The sequence below is a fragment of the Mycena indigotica genome (assembly GCF_014461135.1).
Source record: "Mycena indigotica strain 171206Taipei chromosome Unknown Mind.scaff0009, whole genome shotgun sequence".
Taxonomy (NCBI): domain Eukaryota; kingdom Fungi; phylum Basidiomycota; class Agaricomycetes; order Agaricales; family Mycenaceae; genus Mycena; species Mycena indigotica.
Window position 1 is genome coordinate 3,328,194 of NW_023503008.1, and position 20,695 is coordinate 3,348,888.

General features: G+C 50.5%; 8 protein-coding genes across 8 annotated transcripts; 7 read left to right on the forward strand and 1 right to left on the reverse strand.

The window, feature by feature from the left end:
* Positions 1–796: 796 nt before the first annotated feature.
* On the forward strand, positions 797–1,789 carry MIND_01082300 (S-adenosyl-L-methionine-dependent methyltransferase; the record flags this gene model as incomplete). The annotated part of the gene is made up of 3 exons (XM_037367396.1): positions 797–906; positions 956–1,065; positions 1,122–1,789. 3 exons carry the CDS (start codon positions 797–799, stop codon positions 1,787–1,789), a joined length of 888 nt encoding a protein of 295 aa, XP_037216790.1.
* A 134-nt stretch (positions 1,790–1,923) lies between these two features.
* On the forward strand, positions 1,924–2,746 carry MIND_01082400 (uncharacterized protein; the record flags this gene model as incomplete). Its single annotated transcript, XM_037367397.1, has 3 exons — positions 1,924–2,200; positions 2,253–2,521; positions 2,570–2,746. The coding sequence occupies 3 exons, from the start codon at positions 1,924–1,926 to the stop codon at positions 2,744–2,746; spliced, it is 723 nt and encodes a 240-aa protein (XP_037216791.1).
* A 297-nt stretch (positions 2,747–3,043) lies between these two features.
* MIND_01082500 (S-adenosyl-L-methionine-dependent methyltransferase) lies at positions 3,044–4,043 on the forward strand (the record flags this gene model as incomplete). Its single annotated transcript, XM_037367398.1, has 3 exons — positions 3,044–3,162; positions 3,219–3,328; positions 3,376–4,043. The coding sequence occupies 3 exons, from the start codon at positions 3,044–3,046 to the stop codon at positions 4,041–4,043; spliced, it is 897 nt and encodes a 298-aa protein (XP_037216792.1).
* Positions 4,044–5,567: 1,524 nt separating this feature from the next.
* Positions 5,568–9,142, forward strand: MIND_01082600 (OPT oligopeptide transporter; the record flags this gene model as incomplete). Its single annotated transcript, XM_037367399.1, has 21 exons — positions 5,568–5,754; positions 5,798–6,134; positions 6,167–6,354; positions 6,401–6,423; positions 6,469–6,546; positions 6,611–6,715; positions 6,765–6,896; positions 6,947–7,003; positions 7,057–7,063; positions 7,113–7,177; positions 7,222–7,280; positions 7,328–7,338; positions 7,387–7,930; positions 7,985–8,119; positions 8,174–8,183; positions 8,233–8,300; positions 8,350–8,431; positions 8,480–8,527; positions 8,580–8,793; positions 8,838–9,037; positions 9,086–9,142. The coding sequence occupies 21 exons, from the start codon at positions 5,568–5,570 to the stop codon at positions 9,140–9,142; spliced, it is 2,607 nt and encodes an 868-aa protein (XP_037216793.1).
* A 418-nt stretch (positions 9,143–9,560) lies between these two features.
* On the forward strand, positions 9,561–13,032 carry MIND_01082700 (Protein kinase domain-containing protein; the record flags this gene model as incomplete). The annotated part of the gene is made up of 8 exons (XM_037367400.1): positions 9,561–10,020; positions 10,077–10,518; positions 10,569–11,608; positions 11,658–12,149; positions 12,197–12,255; positions 12,308–12,430; positions 12,480–12,850; positions 12,897–13,032. The coding sequence occupies 8 exons, from the start codon at positions 9,561–9,563 to the stop codon at positions 13,030–13,032; spliced, it is 3,123 nt and encodes a 1,040-aa protein (XP_037216794.1).
* A 1,086-nt stretch (positions 13,033–14,118) lies between these two features.
* Positions 14,119–14,454, reverse strand: MIND_01082800 (uncharacterized protein; the record flags this gene model as incomplete). Its single annotated transcript, XM_037367401.1, has 3 exons — positions 14,119–14,244; positions 14,291–14,335; positions 14,395–14,454. 3 exons carry the CDS (start codon positions 14,452–14,454, stop codon positions 14,119–14,121), a joined length of 231 nt encoding a protein of 76 aa, XP_037216795.1.
* A 79-nt stretch (positions 14,455–14,533) lies between these two features.
* On the forward strand, positions 14,534–17,777 carry MIND_01082900 (AAA domain-containing protein; the record flags this gene model as incomplete). Its single annotated transcript, XM_037367402.1, has 14 exons — positions 14,534–14,633; positions 14,691–15,082; positions 15,130–15,486; positions 15,529–15,759; positions 15,809–15,866; positions 15,914–16,179; positions 16,225–16,453; positions 16,499–16,719; positions 16,771–16,941; positions 16,991–17,121; positions 17,174–17,264; positions 17,313–17,410; positions 17,455–17,569; positions 17,619–17,777. The coding sequence occupies 14 exons, from the start codon at positions 14,534–14,536 to the stop codon at positions 17,775–17,777; spliced, it is 2,619 nt and encodes an 872-aa protein (XP_037216796.1).
* Positions 17,778–18,247: 470 nt separating this feature from the next.
* On the forward strand, positions 18,248–20,418 carry MIND_01083000 (uncharacterized protein; the record flags this gene model as incomplete). Its single annotated transcript, XM_037367403.1, has 7 exons — positions 18,248–19,165; positions 19,220–19,359; positions 19,411–19,576; positions 19,621–19,866; positions 19,919–19,997; positions 20,049–20,078; positions 20,126–20,418. The coding sequence occupies 7 exons, from the start codon at positions 18,248–18,250 to the stop codon at positions 20,416–20,418; spliced, it is 1,872 nt and encodes a 623-aa protein (XP_037216797.1).
* Positions 20,419–20,695: the final 277 nt, after the last annotated feature.

The window sequence follows — 20,695 nt, forward strand, 5'->3', positions numbered from 1 at the left end:
TCCAGCGCATTCAGCATGTCCATCGCACTCTTGAACGCCACGTAGACCCGACCTTTGCGACTGGTCTCCTTGCCTTCGACGACGCCTGCAAAGCATTCGAGTCGCTCAACATTGATGAACATCGGGCTCTGCAGCGCGAATTCGCAGCCACCAAAGTACTCTCTATATATTCATGTCTATCCCGATCAAGGCTTAACATTAGAAGGAACGCATAACAGATCTGTTCGGTCAACTTGAGGACGCATATCGGCATCGCGAAAAGCTCTGGTCGAATCTTGATGCAGTCATAGCCGCGAAAATGGACCCTGCTATTGCCGCTCTTGCTGAACTGCCCGCTACGACCGAGCGAACTATTGCGACGTTGGAGAAGCACGCCAAATCTCTTGCTGCGAAAGAAGACGATGGATCGGCCGCAGACAAAATTCGCAATATGCTTGCCAAACTTACCTGAGCACCATACGACTTGACATTGCTTCTCGAGCCTGCATTCTGGATTTGTAAACCACACCTTACTTATTAGCAACATCGTCACGGTCTGACTGAATAAATCTGACTATTCCTTGCAAACTTTGGGTGATGCCACGACTCAGATGAGACGCTGCCTCCAGCCCAATACTCAACATCGAAAAACAACCGAAATTACATGTAACCGCTAGGCTCTAACTCAATCCTGTCCGTCAAGTACCTCTTGTCGAACTATTAAAACTCCTCCTTGGACCCGTTTTATCGCATCAAGAGCGGCCAAATTCTGCATATTAATACTAGTGTCAAGGAACGCAATACACCAGGTAGAAGGATGTCAGCACCTCTCCACAACCAAAACCACGATCATATTACTGCCCGCCATTTTCACCAATGGACTGGCTCATCCTATCCACTTCCAGCGGATGCAAGAGAGAAAGAGCGGTTGGCTCACATTCAACACTGACAACGCACCGCTTTGACATGTTTCTAGTCTACAACTTCAACATGATGCAGTCAAGCACATGTATGAGGACCGCATTATACTTGCGCCAGTCGAATTCAATGAGGAAGCTAAGGTTCTGGACATCGGCACTGGCTCTGGTTTGCTCATGATGTCGGTGATATGATGTGAAGGGAGCTAATTTTCTTTCGAACAGGGACCTGGGCCGTCGAGCTGGCTACAAACACACCGTACATTGAGATCACAGCCATCGATATCGAAGCAGGGTGTTTGCCCCCTGTCCTCCCCGAGAACGTTAAATTCCAACTCGGGACGGTGTTGGAGCTTCCGAAGAAATGGGACAACCGCTTCTCTCTGGTACACCAGCGGTGCCTCTTGCTTGGACTTGAGCGCGAGAAGTGGCTGGTTGCGCTGAAAGAAATTTATCGCGTCCTCCAGCCAGGAGGGTGGGTTCAGTTAGGCGAGCCTAAACTCTGGCCAAGGGACTACAAGGATTACGACCGTCCCTGCACAGAGAAACTCGCGACAATACTCCGTGCGGTCGCCGATTCTAAGAATTTTTATGCCGATTGTGCGGAAGACTTAGGCAGAATGCTCCAAGCAGTCGGCTTCACCAATATTAAGGGAGAAATTCGCAGGCAGGGGATAGGGGCTTGGGCTGGAGAGCAGGGTGTAGCGTGGAGGAAGAACTTGGCCGATGTATTCAACGGGATTGAGACCTCTGCTATGGACGAGGGCGGCTTCGGGCTCGTGAACTCGGTGGAAGAGTATGATTTGCTTTTGGAAGGGTTCGAGGAGGAGTGCGACAAGGTGAGGGGGGGAGGCTGGGAGTTTATCATCTACTATGCACAGAAGCCATTGTAACAAACTCGGAGGAGCACAATGGAGGCTTCATGCTTCATCGTGATCAACTTGAAGTCAAAAGCTGTGATTGAAGGCAAATCTCGGGTGGTACCGTGATTGCCAGTGCACCTCAATCACTTCAACCTTCTTCCACAATGTCTTCTGCCTCAGGCAAAAGCTTTGAACCCGCCGATTACCTCAAGTACTACCCAGGCACGATAAAACCCGTCCCTGCTGAGGAACAGGCGGAAGTCCTCAACGACAAAGGCAAATTGAAACAGTGGCAAGATGATTTTATGCGTGGTCGCCCTGCTCAGCAGCGAGCCCGAGCCGAAGACTACGTCACATGGACTTTACCGCTCCCTCGAGAGATAATGGATATGATCCTGGGCGACCCAGTGCTGGGAGTGCGTGAGCATCTCATGTTGGCCGGTAGGGCACTTCCTTCCCTCGAGAATATATTATCATTACTCTTCCTGTTTAGCAACTTGCCCAGAGCTACGACGGTTGTACCACAGCTACGACATCTGGAGCATCATCATGGACCATCGCACGATTCCTCTGAACGGGAAATCGGTCTTCTTGTCGTCAAAAAGGAGTCCCGAACCAGCATTTATCACAGACCCTCCCAAGGGTTTACTTGCCAAATTGGCGACCGCACCACAGAAAAAGAAAGCCTATGGAGCGTTCTTCAAACCGATGTATGAAGCCTACGCCTCTCATGACCGTGCAAGGCGCCTGATGTTACACCATGTACGCCTCCGACACTTTCACCAACATGCATAGTAACTTTTATTCTAGCGAATTTCACGAGACAAAATTCGACGACTATATCCTCTTGTTACCGATGATCATCTAGCTCGCCTCCATTATTACGAGGCATTCACGGGTGGTTATGCGAGCGACAGAACCGCCGCAGGTTACGCTGAAGCTGCGGTGGAGTTTATCTCGATTCGAATTTCCAATGGAATGGCATGAAGAAGACCTTTTGAGTCTTCAAGAACACAACGAACTGATTTGTACATCATATGTTTCCTGTCTGTACCATATCACACTTTCAGAATCTGCTTTCTCTCCCTCTCCGCGCGCGATCGTTCAATTCTCATTGCGTCCTGGCCAAGCCGAAATGAAACTGCTTGGAGTATTTTCGTTCCCAGTCCAAGCAATTTGTGGATTCAGTAGAGCTGTTCGCTAGTAGCTCGTCTCCTTTTTTCGGGGGCGTGTAGTATATAACCGTGGCCCCCATCGCTAAGAGAAACGATAGTGCGTCGAAGGATGTCGAAGGAACCGGCACCCGCCCACAGTTACAACCACGACCATACCACCGCCCGCCAATTTCAACAATGGACTGGCTCTTCATATCCACTTCCGGCAGACGCAAAAGAAAAAGAACGGTCGGTCGTATGTGTGGCTATGATTGTCGTCTGACCGGTTATTATTGTGTGCGTAGTCTGCAGCTTCAACACGACGCGATCAAGAAGCTATACGAGGATCGTATCTTGCTTGCCCCCGTCGATCTTGACAAGAAAGCAAGCGTTTTAGAGACCGGCACCGGGTCGGGTTAGTTGGCCCAGCATGTCGAGCCTTGAGAAATATGACATCAACAGGCATCTGGGTCGTCGATCTGGCTGGGAGGAAATCGAACATCGACATCGTCGCCGTTGATATTGAGTCCCGCAATTGGCCGACCTCGCCGCCCAAGAATATTGAGTTCATACTCGGTACTGTTTTGGAACTTCCGAAGGAATGGGACAACAAGTTCGCTTTGGTGCATCAACGATTGTTGTTACTCGCACTCGCGCGCGAGCAATGGCCAGTTGCGCTCAAGGAAATGTATCGTGTCCTCAAGCCAGGGGGGTGGGTCCAGCTGGGTGAAACGAAAATATGGCCCAATGACTTTAAAGATCCAGCGCGTCCTTGCACCGAGAAATTGGCCACTCTTTATCGTGCGCTCGCTGATTCTAAGGAGCTGTACATCGATTGCGCAGAAAGCCTAGGCAAAATGCTCGCAGCAGCCGGTTTCACAAATATAAAGGGTGAAATTCGGATGCAAGAGATGGGGGTTTGGGCTGGAGAGAGAGGCGAGGCCTGGCGAAAAGATTGGGTTGGAGTCTTCAATGGGATTGAGACATCGGTCATGGACAACAACGGGTTTGACGTGGTTAAATCGATGGAGGAGTATGATTTGCTTTTGGATGGATTTGAGGAGGAATGCGACACAGTCAAAGGCGGTGCGCTGGAATTCATCATCTTTTACGCGCAGAAGCCGCTGTAGACAACTCGGAGCAAGAATTTGTCACCAAGCAGATTTTCGTTACTGAATTCATAAAGTTTCGCGACAAGGGCAGGATCAAACCTATCTATAGGTCTCAGTAAGGGAAATGAACAGCTCGTCACCGACTTTCTACTAGACAATTGGAGCATGGGACTGATTTCGATATATTCCTATATGAATGCGACCCGCCTTTTCGGTTGCAACCTGATCATGACCACTAGCAGTACTTGCCGCTACTTGGGCGCGAGCGAGCGGCCGAAGGCGTCAATAATAGGTTGATAAGGCCAGTTTAATACGCAAACATCCCCAGGTCAATAGCCAATATTCGTTCCCATGCCGCGTGTGTTTTCCAGCGCTAGCCGCATCCGACGATGTCCTCGCACACTTTACTGGTATGGGAGCAATTCGGTCAATTATGCCACATTAATGAAGGTCGAGTGATTAGGGTACTGTGATGGTGAAGTGAATCTTGTTGAATAGATAGCAGTAGATATCGGAGTCGCGATCGTCGTCATACAGTGGCAGCCAACGTGAGAGTGAGAGTGAAAGTACACGTATTGTCTTGAAGTCTGAGTAGCTTGCAGGGCCTTCTGCTCAGGCTGTTGGCAACCTGGTCTTAAGACCATGGCGCCTAGACACCCAAGGAGTCCAACTTGAGGTCGGGAAGGAGCATTGATGAAGCTGTAGTTATCCGGTCTTCCGTCAAACAATCGGACTGCGAACGAGAAGCACGGAGAATTTTGTCTGACGGGCAGCGACGGGTTTGAAGCGGGCATTGGCCATTGGCTAGGGCCGTCAGTGGCCAGTAGATAAACACCCGCTCTCGGCCCAGTTACTGGATAAAGCGATCGGTCTTTGCTATCGCGACGTGTCAGGGCTTCAATTCAGCTGTGCGGCAACTTGGAGGTCTTCAGACAACTGGTCAGGACAGTGTGACGCTGTGACGTGTGACAAGTTTCCGCTCAACTTGAACAACCATGTCGCCATATCGGACTTCTATCGTCCAAATTTCTGTTCAAAACTCATGTCATAACCACCGAGTTGGTTCCGAAGTACCACTGAGAACAACCTGACGATATTCGTGGCTAAGCACGTCGCGCTCAAAGCAAAATTCAGTCCCGCCAGAAGCCGGGCACTCTCCAGTCATGCACCTTCAGCGGGAGAAGCCTCTTGATGGAACCTTACCTTGGAAGGCAAGTATTCACAGAAGCAAACCTGTCAACGCTGCACATTTGTGTTCGAGTTTCTTCTTGCCAAGGTTCTCACCCTGACTGTTCCAAACGTCCGACTCTAAGAAGAATCGTATCCAGTAATGGTGGCGTATGAAAACCTCCGTTGGAGAGACATGTGCCGCGCGGACGAACCGTTCTGGGAAAGGAAGTTCTCTGAATGTGGCTTTGGTTTGGACTCTTATCGCGCTATGCTGGGCTGTTTTTAGATCTCGGATGAGGGTAATAAAAGGCCGAATGAGCACTCTTGCTCCTCTGAAAGCCTAGCCTTCCCTTTCAATCGCTGTCTAACACCATGCCTCAAGAGCAAGACGCTGGGACCGCTAATGCAGACGTTGCAATCCTCACTTCTCAGGCATATGTCGACGAGAAGAAGGCTCGTGAAAGTGAAAGCTTTGATGACGAGAAAGTCGACATCGGGTCCGCCTCTGAGCTGGAAAAAGGGCATGCCTTCAACGACGATGATATCGTTGAACTGAAGGGTGAGACCACCATGGTCATGGTCAACGACTAAGAAGGACTCAGGCGATGACGAGGATCCTGCTTACGCGCCGCTTCCCCGGATAGTGCGCGAACTATGCACTTTCGAAGATGACCCGACAATCCCAGTCTTGACCTGGCGGTTGGTAGTCGTCCATCCGTATAATCGCCCGACTCACTTCTTCACTCCCAGCTTCTTCGTTCTCTCTGGCGTTTTCACGGCCCTCGGTGCTTGGCTGACACAAATGGGTATGCATTATCGTCTTTCGATGTTTCCGCACTATTCATCACGTGGGGCAGGATTCTTTCGGGCTCGTGTTTTTTCCTGCTACATTAACGCGGTTTTAACTCTGATGCTAGACCACCTACGTCCCATATTCGAGTAATCATTCATTTCACAACTCCGCCGTCGAGTCTGACGCATACCCGCTCAGTTTACTTCGTCCAGATTGCCAGTTTGTATATTGGGAAGCTGATGGCGAGCAGCCTTCCTTCTGCGCGCATTGGTTTTGGAAAGTACACTTTCGAACTGGTGTGTGGTAGAAATCTACTGCGACCTCAACTCACTGGGGTTATAGAACCCTGGACCATTCTCTATCAAGGTCAGTCAAGCCCATGGCTCTAGACATGAACTGAAAAATAATCAAGGAACATGTTGCCATCGTTTTAGCGTCCGTCCAATATCTGGCCGCTTACTCTATCTGGCGCCTAATTAGTCTTCTAGTGCTAATACCGGGGCAACCAATAACCTAGGTGACTATGTCCTTGCTCCACTTGCGGTATTCTACAAGCAAGTGCGTTCAAGCTTCGCTCTGTGATGACTGATTGGAGTTAAGTAAGTACTAAATGTTATAACAGCCTATGAACGGCTGGCTTGCAATTCTGTTCATGTGGAGCGCTGTGTTCATCGGTTTTTCACTTGCAACTCTCGCCCGGAGCTTCCTTGTCACGAACCCGACCACAGTATGGATGATACCACTTTTGTTTTTCTTACACTGACAATTTTGTACAGCTATTCCCGTTAACGCTTCAGCAAGTCTCCGTCTGTATGTTGCACTTTGCCCGCTTCCTCGTCGGAGATAGCTTACTTGGAAACCTCCCAGTCAACGCCATGCGCGCGAATTTCGAGAATGACAGTCGCACGGTGAGACCGGTGCCTAGATTATTCGTGATTGGGTTCATCGCATCTCGCAGGCACGGAAGCAGATGAGAGTCTTTTGGTTCGGGATCCTGATATTTTTCTTGTGGGAAGTGAGCCATTTCATCAACCCCTTTCCTGATAAGATAACAATGCGCGTTTGTAGTTTCTTCGTAAGTATCAACAAACCCGGGCTTGCGCTTGCTAACAGCACCTCACTAGCTGAATATATTTTCCCGTTCACCTCCTCGCTCGCATTTCTCTGTTGGGTCACAGACAACCCGACTGTGAGTAAAGAAAATCAATGATGTGTACGCTGATGCTAAGCAAGGCCAATTTCCTGGGCTCGGGACTGGGTGGCGCTGGCCTGCTGAATTTCACACTTGACTGGTCAAATATCGGCTCGAGTCTGATCTACTATCCGTATTGGTCGCAAGTCAATGTCTTCGTAGGCAAGTCAGATGAACCATCTATGGGAGTATTCTAACGATGGTAGCATTTGTTCTCGGTGCATGGATTCTTGTTCCGATTGGTGCTTTGGGCGGGGCATGGCAAAATGACCTGTACCCGATGCAAAGCCAAACACTTTATCTTACCAACGGCTCTCGCTATCCGACCGCAGAGCTCATGAACGAGGACTACACTCTCAATGAAGCGCTCTATGAACTCGTTGGGGCACCGAAGATGTCTGCGCAGCTGCGATGGGCGTATTTCTTTAGTTATACCGCCTATCTAGGTGCATTCGTCTCCTTGTGCCTCTTCCAGGGTCCTCTACTTTGGCGAACTTACAAGAGTGTCCGTACTGGCCAGCGCATCTACCACGATAAGCTCAACCAACTCATGGAGCCCTACGCTACTGTTCCCGTTTGGTGGAATATTGCCCTTTTCGTCGTACCCGCAGCTGTCATCATCGTGTTGGGTGCGACAGGCAAGCTTTACCTCCCGATCTACACTATCTTCGTGGCATTTGGCTTTGGCGCTCTGATTGTTGTACCGATGGCTTACATCTATGCGGTGTCGGGGTATCAGGTTCCGGTTGGGTGAGTATCAAGTTGGTGCCCCTTCAGCAATCCGTTCCATTCAACACTTCTCAGATATTTCAACGAACTTCTGTATGGCTATCTTATCAATGCCGGCGGATCAAGACACCCTGTCGGATCATTGGCTTACAGGACTATCAGTGGCCAATGTTGGTATGAAGCTTGCAGTATGCTGTCGGATATGAAACTGTGAGTTGTTGTCGCGTTCCCTGAGTCTGCGCGTCTGACCCATCTTGCTCATAGCGGACACTATGTGTGGAATCCGAATTTTCCTGAAGTATTGATCTCAAATTCTTTCCCAGTTCCACATTCCCCCTCGAGCGACCCTTTTCGCACAAGTATGGGGAATTCTTATCGGTGTTCCCGTCAAGTATTCCGACTTCATCGTACTTCGAATACTGGATTCATCTCGTTTCTAGTTATGCAACAATTCTCTGGGTCGTCAATACGAAGGGGAGCTTCCTCGATGGCTCCGAAACTGACCCCAATAACCAATGGACGGTAGCTGATTTCCATCCTCATCTTGGATTGTACTCAGCTTTCCTGTAGGGCCAAACTGTGATATCGTTGAACAACCAAGGCATCGCGTTTGCGCTTGTTGGTCCCAAGGCTCGTTCTTTTCATTCGGGTTGGAGCTCTGCTGAAAAAGGTTCAGAAACTATTTGACGATCCAATGTACACCATCCTGCCCTATGGCTTCCTGCTCGGCGCGGGCATTCCAGTCATCCTCTACCTCCTGCATCGTAAGTGGCCTCGCGCGCACTTTGACAAATGGAACGTACCGGTGCGTTTCAACTCCAAACTTATTTCGCTTATTCTTACCTTTCCTAGATTTTTGCGACCACGATGGAGAACTTTTGTTTGTCAGCCCCTCCTTGCGACTATCCCGACTGATGACATCTTCTAGATGGCTTCATCTCGAACTACGTTTTGACTTGGTTCATCCTTGGGTCCATCAATCACCTGTACTTCAAGAAATACAAATATAGGTTCTGGAAGACCTACGCGTACATTGCGGGGGCTGCAGCAGACACGGGGTTCAACCTGAACATGCTCATCTTGTTCATTGCCTTTTCTGCGATCAAAGTCACTGTTGCACCACATTGGGTGAGTTGAGATCGGTGGACGAGAATATAACGCTGATTTCGGATAAAGTGGGGAAACAATGCCAACTCGGTGGAGCGGTGCTTCCCCAAGAATGGAGGAATTTAGCTTATGGTGTCTATATAATGTGTACCATGATTCAGAATCTTATGGGTCTTGCACGAGCAACAGGGCTGGGACATAGCTGTTAGTTGCGTGGATGGCATCGGTTTGCTCTGCCCCATTGCTCAACTTTTGGCTTTTGATACCGCACTTGGAAGGCTTGCAATTGCGAATACCTGTTTACAAGCGGGTGTTATGCTGAGGATGAGAGAACTACAAGGGCATACTTTCTTCTTTGCCCCTACAGGGTACAAGACTAGAGGCCTCGAGGAGTGATGGGCGATGAGTCTGGCCCGTCTAACCGCTTTGTAATGATGTGTACGAGACTAAACCTGTTGGGTCACAACCATCAAAATAACCGTCACTCTCCCCTCCATTGTACTTATGTTGACCTTGGCCAACGATTGTTAGAGCGAGGCACAGTATGCCTGCGCCTACTAGACACAGTCAATCGAACAGGTCATATCAGCTACGCGGCCGCTCACCCCATTCCAATCGACTCCTACGCCTACACACCAGTCCAGAAGTCGGTCACCGTCGCCCAGTCCTAGCCCCACTCGTTACGAACCTTCGACGACGCCCATCACGCCTGCAATCAGCCGAGAAACCTGAAGAAGAGCCAATGCCACTGCCCCAGACAGGCTCAAAACGGAAACGCGTCCCCAGCGCGAATGAGAACGCGCATGGGGGTGGTAGACCGACGAGAGGCTCAGGGAGGCTCAAACGTCTTCGGTCAGACGTATACGAGCCAGGGGAGGCCAGTGAGATGGATGTCGACCCATCACCACGAAACAATTCTCGTTGGTCTTCTGATGAAGACTCGCTCTCTGAGCTTACATCAGACGATGATGACGACGACGAGCAAGATGAGGATGAGGAGTCTAGTGCGTGTTTGCTTATTTTTTGTACTTTTTTTGCACGGCTAATAAAGCTGTCCCAGCCGACCATCACCTGATCCATTTTGGCTCTGTGAAGGAACTCCAACGACTTCGCAAAGACGAGCTTGTACGGCTTTATGTCGCAGCCGGCCTCTCCGACGATGCAGAAGCCCTTACGAAGACCGAAATTATCGACGCGTTGGTCACTGCTCGTGAAGATGACGGCGACCTACCGCCATCATCACCGCGAGGAGTCTCATCTGACGAGCAAGACAACGACCCAAATGAAGATGATGAGGTCCACACCCCACTCCCTGCCGTACGCTCCCGTTATACCCATGGGCTCAGGAGAAGAGCAACCACCAACGAGACAACTGCTATGACCTCTCGGCCATCAAAAAGTCGCAGCCTGTCGATGGGTAACCTCCTCCACAATAACACCGTCAATGCAGTTGCCTCGAGCTCGAAACTGAACGGCGACTCTATTTCCAGTCCTGCCCTAAGGCGAGTCTTCCAACTCTTCCAAATCAGATGCTGACAAATTATTATTCTAGGCGTCGCAAATCCTCGAAAACTTTGAAAACCGAATCCTCTCTCCGTACTTCGTTCCCGCCCCATGCCGTATCATCCCCTCCTGCTACCCGCCTTCGGTCTCGTAAAGGCAATCCCCTCTCCTTGTCCGCACCTTTGTCATCTGCATCCGCGTCATCTCCCATCATTGTCAACAATGCGATCCCATTCCCTGCCACTATCCACCGCTCGACTGCTCTAGCCAAAGGACGGAAAGGGAAAGGAAAACAGGTCGAGTTTCTGCCACTGGAAGAAATTGAACGAGAGAAGGAGCGGCAACGGGAAATTGATCGTCGTGCTCTGGCGGAAGAGAGCGATCTTACTGAACTTGATTCTGAACCAACGCCTGTCGATCCAAGTCCTCGCCGCTTGCGTAGCAAGGACAAGGAGCGCGAGCGACTAGGGATTGGCAAAGGCAAAGAGAATGTCTCGCTTCTTGATCTGCGGCGCGTTACCCCGGCCAGGAAAGCCAAGCGGAATCATATCATGGAGGAAGAAGAGGCTGAAGTAGAGGCGCAAATGCAGACAACCGACATCGAGGAACAAGAAGATGAGGATGATCAACTTGCAACTCCAACGCGTACTCGGTCAAGAAGGTCCAGTCACAAGGCTAAGTCGAATTCCCCGGTAGAGCGGACACCTTTGGTTCAGCGTTTACGATCTAGAACTCGGATTCCTCCAGCCTCTGGTGCTGACGGTGACGATGAGCAATCGGATGACGACGATCATCAATCAGATGATGATGATGGCGATGATGAGCAAGTCGGAGAAGAAGTCGCTCAGGACGGGGAAGAAGAGGAGGATGAAGAAGGGACAGTGGAAGGAGATGAAGATGAAGATGGGGAGGACGAGCAAACAATTGCTGTCGAACCAAGGAAACTTCGGAACGGCAAGATTGTTGGCGACGACTTGGAAATGGAGCAAGAGCAAGAAGAGGCACAAGATGAGGACGAGGAGATTGAAGAAGTTGAAGAAGAGGTGCAAGAGAGCGAAGGCGAGGCTGACGAGATGGAATGCGAGAATGGTACGTGACTAGCTTTCCTTCCATTTTTACAATTGTTGACCTGCAGTAGTGGATCTCACTATCGCCACAGCCAAAACTCTCGTTCGCCTTCGGAGAGATGATCTTGTACGCCTATGCGAGACTCGCGACTTGGAAGTTGTGGGGACCAAACCACAACTTGCAGAAGCTTTACTGCAATGGCGCGACCGGCATACTGATTTCTCGTCTCCTTCATCTACTGGGACGGTCATGAACAGGCCACCTTCAACAGTGATCAACAAGCGTCGTCGAAACGCTTCCCAACCTGACACACCCGTTTTGTTGCGCTCCCAACGAGTCCATATCGACGAACCTGTTACTCCTGAACCCAAAGAGGCGCCAGTTGGGGAACCCGAACTAGAGCTTGATTTGGAGAGCCTTGGACTCGATGACAGGGAAATCCCACCCGACAAGCTCCAGAAACTGGAGAAGATCGGCAGCGGCGGCTTTAAAGACGTCTTCATTGGCAAGTTCCGAGGACGCCGCATCGCCATCTCTGAGTTTAGAGGTCAATTGAGCGCAAGTATGTGTTTCTTACGCTCCGTTCAGGACGAAACTAAGATATTCTAGTGGATATCAAAGAGCTGAAGCTCCTTGGCGGATTCGACCATCCCAACATTGTCCGATTCGTATGTTTCGTTATCCAATGCCCTCATTAGCCTGTTGACCAAATGTGTTTAGCTTGGAGTCAGTATTCCGGAAGACACGAAAGTAACTCCAGTTATGATCGTCAGCGAGTTGTGCTCAAATGGCGATTTATTCGACTACGTTCGGAATGTTGCTGCGCCTTCGCTGAATAAAGTGGTATGTCCCTGTTCATTCTCTTCACTCGCCTCAATCTCACCATTATCAGTTGTCCATCATGCTGGACATCGCGCGTGGCCTGGAGTACCTTCATCTACGGAAGCCCTCTGTCATCCACCGAGACTGCAAGTCGTCGAATATTCTCATCACGGCCAAGGGTACTGCTAAGATCGCAGACTTTGGTCTCGCCAAGGTCAAGCAGTCTACTCGATCAATGGTTCGAAGTCTTGTTGGGACGGTGAATTGGCAAGCACCCGAACTATGGCACGCACATCCCAAGTACAACCATAAAGTGGACGTGTTCAGTTGCGCTATGGTGTACTGGGAGATGTTGCAGTGGCATCAGAAGGAGAAGAAGTTTCCTTGGGAGGGCATGAACGAGCATGCGATCTATGAGATTGTTGGAACCAAAAAACAAAGGTGTGTTTGGTCCTCGTAACCTGAGTATGGTTAATCTTCTTGCCAGACCACCCACTAGTGGCCTCCGAAAACAATGGTGTCCTGCAATCGTCGACCTGATTGAGCGCATGTGGGCCCAACAGCACGAAGACCGCCCGACCATGTCCGAGGTCGTCTCGGCGCTGGAAGAAATGAGGAAATGATGGTTTCGGGTGGCGAGACCAGATCCTTTCCTTGACGATCTACGAAAAAACTGCTTGCACCCTACAGTAGAGCCAGCCCCCTTCAGCCGGCTTCTTGTTCTTTTTTTTTATCTTGAGCATATCGAGTATTATTAAGTCCCATCCAATCAATGTATACTGTAGCCACTATAAAAATCCCAATTACGACTGAGGCTCCAAGTGCTGGCGCCGTGTTACTACGAGTACTATGAGACGCTCAAAAATTGTAACGGATTTTTGAAATCATCAGTATTCTGAAACGACCGTTTCCAAAAGTTATTAGATTCCATTTGTAGTCTCTCGCTACACTTAACCCTAACCCTACTACACCAATTGCCCTTTCAAAGTGTTGACTGTGTATATATAGTAAGGAGGATGATGAGTCTGGTCGCAAACTATGCGACTCCGACTCTGAGAATATCAGCCAGGGAGTCACGGTTCAAAGCACGGAAGTCGGAGAATGTGCTCATGGGTAGGATCAACAAGCGTTCAGTAGCTGAACAGGTATAGTGCGGGTCCGTCAACTGAACACTAACATGCGGCACATCGCTTTGAGCGACGATGTCCGCCAAACGGGTGGATATTGCATCATGCTCAAGCTAATGTTGTTTCTAGACGAGGGGATGGTCTGTATGCAGAAGGCTGGTTGTCGGTAAAGGAACTGAGGTACTCGGAGCAACAACTGTTTCGAGCTTATTCCGCAGAAAAATGGTGACAGCTTTCAAGGTGCATGCCCGAAGAACATACTTTTTCGTCACTGACCACCAAGGTCGGGATCGATATTGCACCTCGAGAGAATGTCAGTGTTCAGGCGACCGTCAGACTGGGAGGTTTTGACATCAGAGCAGAGAGGCTGGACGAGGGGGGTTGATATTGTGTTGTTGGAGGACTCGCTGGAGAGTGTAGATAGACCGAATCTGACCGATAGACGAAGGATGGTGGGAGAATTTAAAGGAGAGCGGTGGTAGGGAATATATGTGTTTCATTGAAACAAAGATCCTATATTTGGGAAGCTATTCGGTAGAAAAGTACTCGGCGCCGCGTCGGCCTTCCTCCCAAGTGTAGTGCTCAGTTGGAGGATGTGCTGTCGTCGACTGCCGTCTTTGTCATCTCAAGATTATATTGGACATTGCGCCGGTATTTGGCAGAAAGATCGGCGGCGGTACGGACTTGTGAGTTGGCGCGGACGGTGCTCTAGAAGGTTGCGATGAGCTGGGGAATTGGGCTAGGGAAGGCGGACCTCGAGACAAGCATTTATCTCGAGTATCGCTTCGGTGCATTTGGCCTGCAAAAAATAGTTGGTCAGGGAAACGGTTGGTGATTAAGAGGAGGAAGTTGGCTAACGGTATTCTTGAGTATCCGATCGAGGAGGACCGCCTGGCGCTCTGCGTGTGGGTTCTCCATCGACGTTGTTGATGTGAGATCGAAACGCGAATCGTCACGCGTGACCCATCGTGGCACAGCCACTTTCATCACTCTCGCAATGGCGACGACGTTCGCACCCACGGGGCTTTTGGGAATCAAGACGTCGTTTGCGCCTACGGGTCTTCTGGGAGGGGTAGACGCGTCAGAGTCGGATGCTGGTGTGTAATACGTCTCTGACTTGGGTGCTTAGATCTGACAACGCGTTCTGCTCACAGGGCCCAGTAGTGTCGCTGTGCCACCTGAGCCTAGGCTGGGTGCTATCGCCACTCCACCCAGTTTTGTCTCCAACGGCTTGCTTGGCAGCGTTGTGGAAACGAATAGTGCAAAGGACGCGGACCTGCCTCCAAGTTTTGTCTCTAATGGCTTGCTTGGTAGTATTGTGGAACCACCGGGGATAAACAATGCAGAGCTTCCGAGTTTCGTCTCTAATGGCCTGCTTGGCAGCAGCTCCAGTAGTAATCAAGACCTACCGGAAACAATCAACTCCCAACCCAACACTGAACTACCACCCGCCGTCCCTGCGTACAAATACGTCATTCGCGCGACTACATTCGATGGCAAAACCGTCTTCTTCCGCAAGAAACCGAAGGCAGCACGACACATAAGAGTGCGCTCTCATGTTTAATTGGAGGGACGACTACTAACACCGTCTAGAATACTACTTCACGTCCAGAGCAACTTGAAATGGGCAACCTGCTGGATGTGCCGATACATCGGATGCTGGATGAGTTGTCGTTGGAGACCGCAACTAAGCTGCAGGCATCTTTTGAACCAACGGCTTCTACATCCTCAAACGATTTACCTGAAGACACGCTCTGGGTAGACCGATACCGCCCTCGGCAATTTGCGGACCTGACTGGGAACGAACGTGTCGCGCGCGAAGTTATGACCTGGGTCAAGCAATGGGACTACTGTGTGTTTGGAAAGAACAAGGGGAAGAAGCGGGCTCGAGAAGACGAGGAGGAGATCGCGTATGATGTGAATGATGAGTATAGACGGCCAAGAGAAAAGGTGTGTCCACTGTTCCTGCTCGACAAAGCTAATACTTCATAGCTCTTGCTGCTTTCCGGCCCTCCAGGGCTGGGGAAAACATCTCTTGCTCATGTCGTGGCGCGGCAGGCAGGCTACCAGGTCATGGAGATCAATGCGAGCGATGCGCGTTCTGGTTCAGTGATTGACGATCGAATACGGCCTGCTCTCGAGTCTGGACGCGCCATTGGGAGCACGAAGCCCGTTCTACTGGTCATTGATGAGATTGATGGGGCAACGGGGTCTGGAGACAATGTCTGTCTTTTCTTTCTTTCTACCATCACATTTTCTAATACGTTAATAGTCCAGCACGTTTATTCACAAGCTCATCCAACTAACCCAAGATAGAGCCTGGAAAAAAAGTGTGTGCCAATTTTGGTCGAATTCTTGTAATTCACCGACATATAAGGTCGAAGTAAAAAGAAGGATCCTAATGGCAAACGCCCGATCCTGCGTCCAATAATATGCATCTGCAATGACCAGAATGCTGCGGCACTCACCAAGCTTCGCGCTGCATCGCTGCAGGTCCGATTTGCGCGACCCGCCGATATTCACACAGTCAAGCGGTTGAGGGAAGTTTGTGCGGTCGAAGGACTGAAAGCTGACAACCGGGCGCTGACTACGCTTGTGGGAATCGCGAGAGGCGACCTGCGGGGGTGTTTGAATACACTACAGGTAAGATTGCTTTGGTTCTGGAACTATAACTCATCTCTCGGCCAGTTTATCAAGTCCCGAAACGAAGATGTCACCGAGGCGGTCATACGGAGGGCAACTGTGGGGATGAAAGAGGCAGAAAGCTCGCTGATTTCTGTGCTCAACAGTCTGTTTACCCCTTTGACGCGCAAACGCGTGCTCGAGCTTGCTATGACGGAGGCGGAGGAGAAGCGATACGTCACGCGGCTGAGTCGCGAAATAGAGGCATGTGGACGCGATAGCAGTATCGCTGTTGGTAGGGGACTTTCATCATCAAAACTTGCTTAATAATTTTCTTCAGGTTGTTTTGCCCATTACGCGACCCTGCACCAATACGATGCCAACCTTTTGCGGTTCGAAAAGGCCATGGGATGGCTTGAAACTTTCGACTTGCTCTCCGCTGCGATGTACTCGGACGGCGATTTTGCTCTCAGCCCTTATGTGTCCTACACACTGGTGCCATTCTACCCACTGTTCAAGGAACGCAATGCCCGCGTAGAACGGAGTCAAGTAGATTGGGAGGTAAACTATGTTTGCGCTATTTTGTTCCCATCACTAAGACTTTTTTTGTAGAGCCAAGTGCGCACCAAAGCCAACGAGGAAATCTACAAGACCCTTGCGCGTGGTCTCCGGACCGCAAGCACGCGGCATGGCGGAGATTACCGGCACCTTTGCACGGCCCCGGTCCTCCAACTCGAGTTTGCGCCATATCTAAACCGGATCATATCGCCTCCGCTGCGTCCGGTAAGAGCGATTTTCCTTCGGGAATACTCGGCATTCACACCTAGCTCAGGTCAACAGCCAGGTAATCCGCCCCGAAGAGCGCGCTTTGCTAGCGCGTTTGGTGAACATTATGGCAACGCTGGAGCTGCAGTTCTACCAGGAGCGCGCGGAAGACGGGACGCTGTCGTATCGTCTGGACCCGTGAGTGCCCTTGTCGCGGTCAAGTTGGCTAATTAACTGACCCTCCTCCCAGTCCGATTGACGTTTTCGTTACCTACGACGGTAAACGCGCGTCAGACATCCCCGTGTCGCGATATGCCGTTCGCCATCTCGTTGCTGGCGAGGTACTACTTGGCTATTATGATTGCCTCAGCTTCTGACGACCAACATAGATTGAAGCCCAGTTGATTGCGCGGCGAGTAGACATTATCGAGCGCGAGAAACGGGGCAAACACGACTCCTTTTTCGGCGGGAATGCAAAGTCGTCTCCGTGAGTTTTGTTTGCTGTCTTAACCTGTGGCCAATGCTTTGCAGGATCAAAGGGGATGGCCAGGAGCACGATCCTCCGAGCTCTCCGACAAAGGCGCTTGCAACGCCGCCTAATAAACGAGCGCGAGTGGACGCGCCGGTGGTGGACATTGCTGACAGAGTTTGTGTTCGACATGTTTTTTTTTCGTCCATGCTCAGTTCTTGTCTAGCCTCCGACTGACTTCTTTGGCCGGCTGATCACTGTGCCAACCTCGAGAACTGCGCAACACAAGAAGAGCGGGGACACCAAGTTCAGAGTTGCGTTCAAGTATAATGAGGGCAATTCCGCCGCTGTGAGGAGGCCGGTCAAAGTCTCATCGTTCCTATAGTGGTACTCTAGTATATATTTCGCGGGAAAATGGCACCTACCAAATCCAATGCTTGGGACAGAATTTCGACTTTACTGTGCACAGATTGTAAGCTTTTTATTATGTCTGCCTTCATGAGAAAGTATGTTTCTGTGAGCCGACTGAACTGACCAGAAATTTACCAGGGTCGGAGAGGCCTCAAAACCGGACAAGGATTCCAAAATTTTCACTTCAAAAACCTTACTGTAACGTTGAAGCCAGTGAAAGCTTCAACATTGAACAGGCTTCAACGTTCAACTTTGTAGACAAGTGTGACATAGCTCACTATTGTCTCTTTTACAGACCCGAATGTTTCGTGGACCGGTCGTAAACTCCCTGCGAAAAAATAGGAGCTCACTATAGGTCTCATCCTTCTCTGTCATGACAAAACAACCGAAACCAAACCGAAACGCCCCTGGCAAAGGCGAAGGTTTCTTCTTCCGCCCAATATCATGTCTTCCGACGTAGAACCCCCACGGCCTAGCCTGCCTTCAACTCCTGAGGATGGTCACGGAGAAGGTGTCGAAGCTAATGACTCCGAAACTATCGCCGCTTCCAATGCTACCTCTGACCAACTCGGTTTTCGCCAGCGAGACCCAGTTGATAACCCGCCTCGGCTCAGCGATGCGTCAAACACACCCAAAGCAGAGTCCTTGCCAGAACCTATGCAGATTGATGCGGAAGAGGTCTTGAGGGGGGAAAGTTTGGTTTTTTCTCCGACCTCGGGGCCGTTAGCAGCTACCACTACAGTCGCATTGTCACCGAGGACAAAAATCGTCGAGGCTCGCGCATTATATGCATTTGCTGCACGATGGGAGCATGATATCGTCGAAGCCGCCATGAACAGCGGTGTAATGGCTATCGCGATCTCAGTGTCTCAAACTAGTCCCTTGGACTCGGATTCACCGGTGACTGCTCAGTGGTTGCTCTGGGCCAACGCGAGCTATCTACCATCCCAATTTGCCTATAATCTCGCTGCCGAAACGGGCGTTCAAGTACTCATGCGACCTGCCGAGGCGGCTCCCCGCGAGCTTTGGCTCAAGGACCGCCCAGCTTTGAGTCCAGTGCAGTCACCGTTTCGGCAGGTTGCGACCTCTTCGTCCAAAGGCACTGTCAATAAAAGCCCAGAACATGCTCGCGAGAACAACCCACCGCCCGCGACAACTGGTTCGGCCTCGAGTCCAGTGGCCGCTGATCCAACCTACGCACCTTATGTCCCGAATCGTTTTGCGGAGCTTCCAGATCCCTCCCCGGGGCCGCACGAAGACGACTCCGACCCCAAGGATTCGCCAAAGGCAAAATGTTCAATGGTGGACATTATGTTGAGCGATAACACAGCATTGTTCGCCTCATTGTCGCTGTCCATCCAGGTGTGTATCCAGAACACTACCCCCTCTACATATCTTGATCACTGTTGAATGTAGCGTGGTCAGCGCCACAACGTCTCGAAACACGAACTCGGTGTCCCTCTCAGGGCTGCTCTAAATTTCAACACCGCAAAACTTGAATTATCGGGCGGTTTCCTGACAGTCGCATCAAATGGTCTCCCCCATACGTTATGTGTGTGCGTTACTTCACTCTTGGAGTGAGAAATTCGTTGTTCACACCATTTTAGTGCCTACGACAATGCGATAGAACGAGGAGCGGACATGGTTACACTCAAGGTTTCCAATACCGGTAACATGGCTGCTAAGGCAACGTTGGGCCATACGGGAATAGCGGTAGATGCAAGCGCCTCAGTTGCTGTCGGGAAGGACTCTTCCACTCAAACACAATACCCAGTATGCAGCCGAGTCCTTGAATCCCAAGCCCTGACTTATCTTAGACCACTCCACCATTCGTCTGCAAGATGCACTCAAATCAGGTTGTGGCAGCAACAGTTGAAGTAATTCCCCACCCAACTGTCGCCCGGAACGGCATGATCGCTGTTGAGGTGAATGCCAAAGTTATGCTTCCCCAGCGCTCGCAGCGAGACTGGCCGTACGCATTGCCAATAAGATTCAACGCCCAGTGGTGTTTGCGTGACCGTTCAGAGTTGAATATCGGACGCTACAGCCTGGTGGTTTTTGAAGTGATCAGTTTTTCACACTCTGCTTTGTTCTTGTGCTCAGACGCTGTGACAGGTCGTCGAGGATGTGTGGGGCGGGCGGGAGGATTGGGAAGATAACCTGACGCGAAGTGTAGCGGTGTTCCCCAACTATGGTGAGGTATCTCGAGCTTGACCTGTTGTGCTAATGCAATGTTGGTCATCAGATGCAACCCCAAACGATGACACCGAAAACGGTAGGCTGTTTGATGTTTCCTTCGAGTGGCTGATGTAGAGGAAACAGGCTTTACTCAGTATGAGAATACGACCCTCCTGACAATGAGAGAAAGACTGCAGCCCAAGCAGCCGCCGTGGTACAACTTCCGGACGCTTGTTCGACGGATCCGCCACGAAAAACCACAGACACTTCCCGCTGGCGCGTATCAGATGTGGGGCCCGAAGGGTTGGATGGCCGTCAAGATTGGCGAGCTTTTGCAGGTCCCATTCGACGCGCAGAGCCTGTCTCCGCCGTTCGACGCATTGCAGCTCGAGTACCCCATGCGCTTTCGTGAGGCGCGAGGTTCGGAAGAGACATAGTGCAACTTTATGAATGAGTATTATCGAGGCTATTACCAATCAGAATACCGGAATAATGTAGATTATCACGCTTGTTAAATAAATTAGGCAGCTCTGCGCCTCCTGGAATCCTAACGCCGCCTAAGAAGTAAAGTCGGTGCTCCGAAGTCCTTGTCAAGTTTATGCTGATTTCAAGTTTTTGTCTGACAATACTTATCTGCCGACTGCTTGCCCCGCTCAAGACTTAATATCAGGCATTGTGGATTCAAGTTGTCTTGGCCAGAAGTTGTGTAGACTT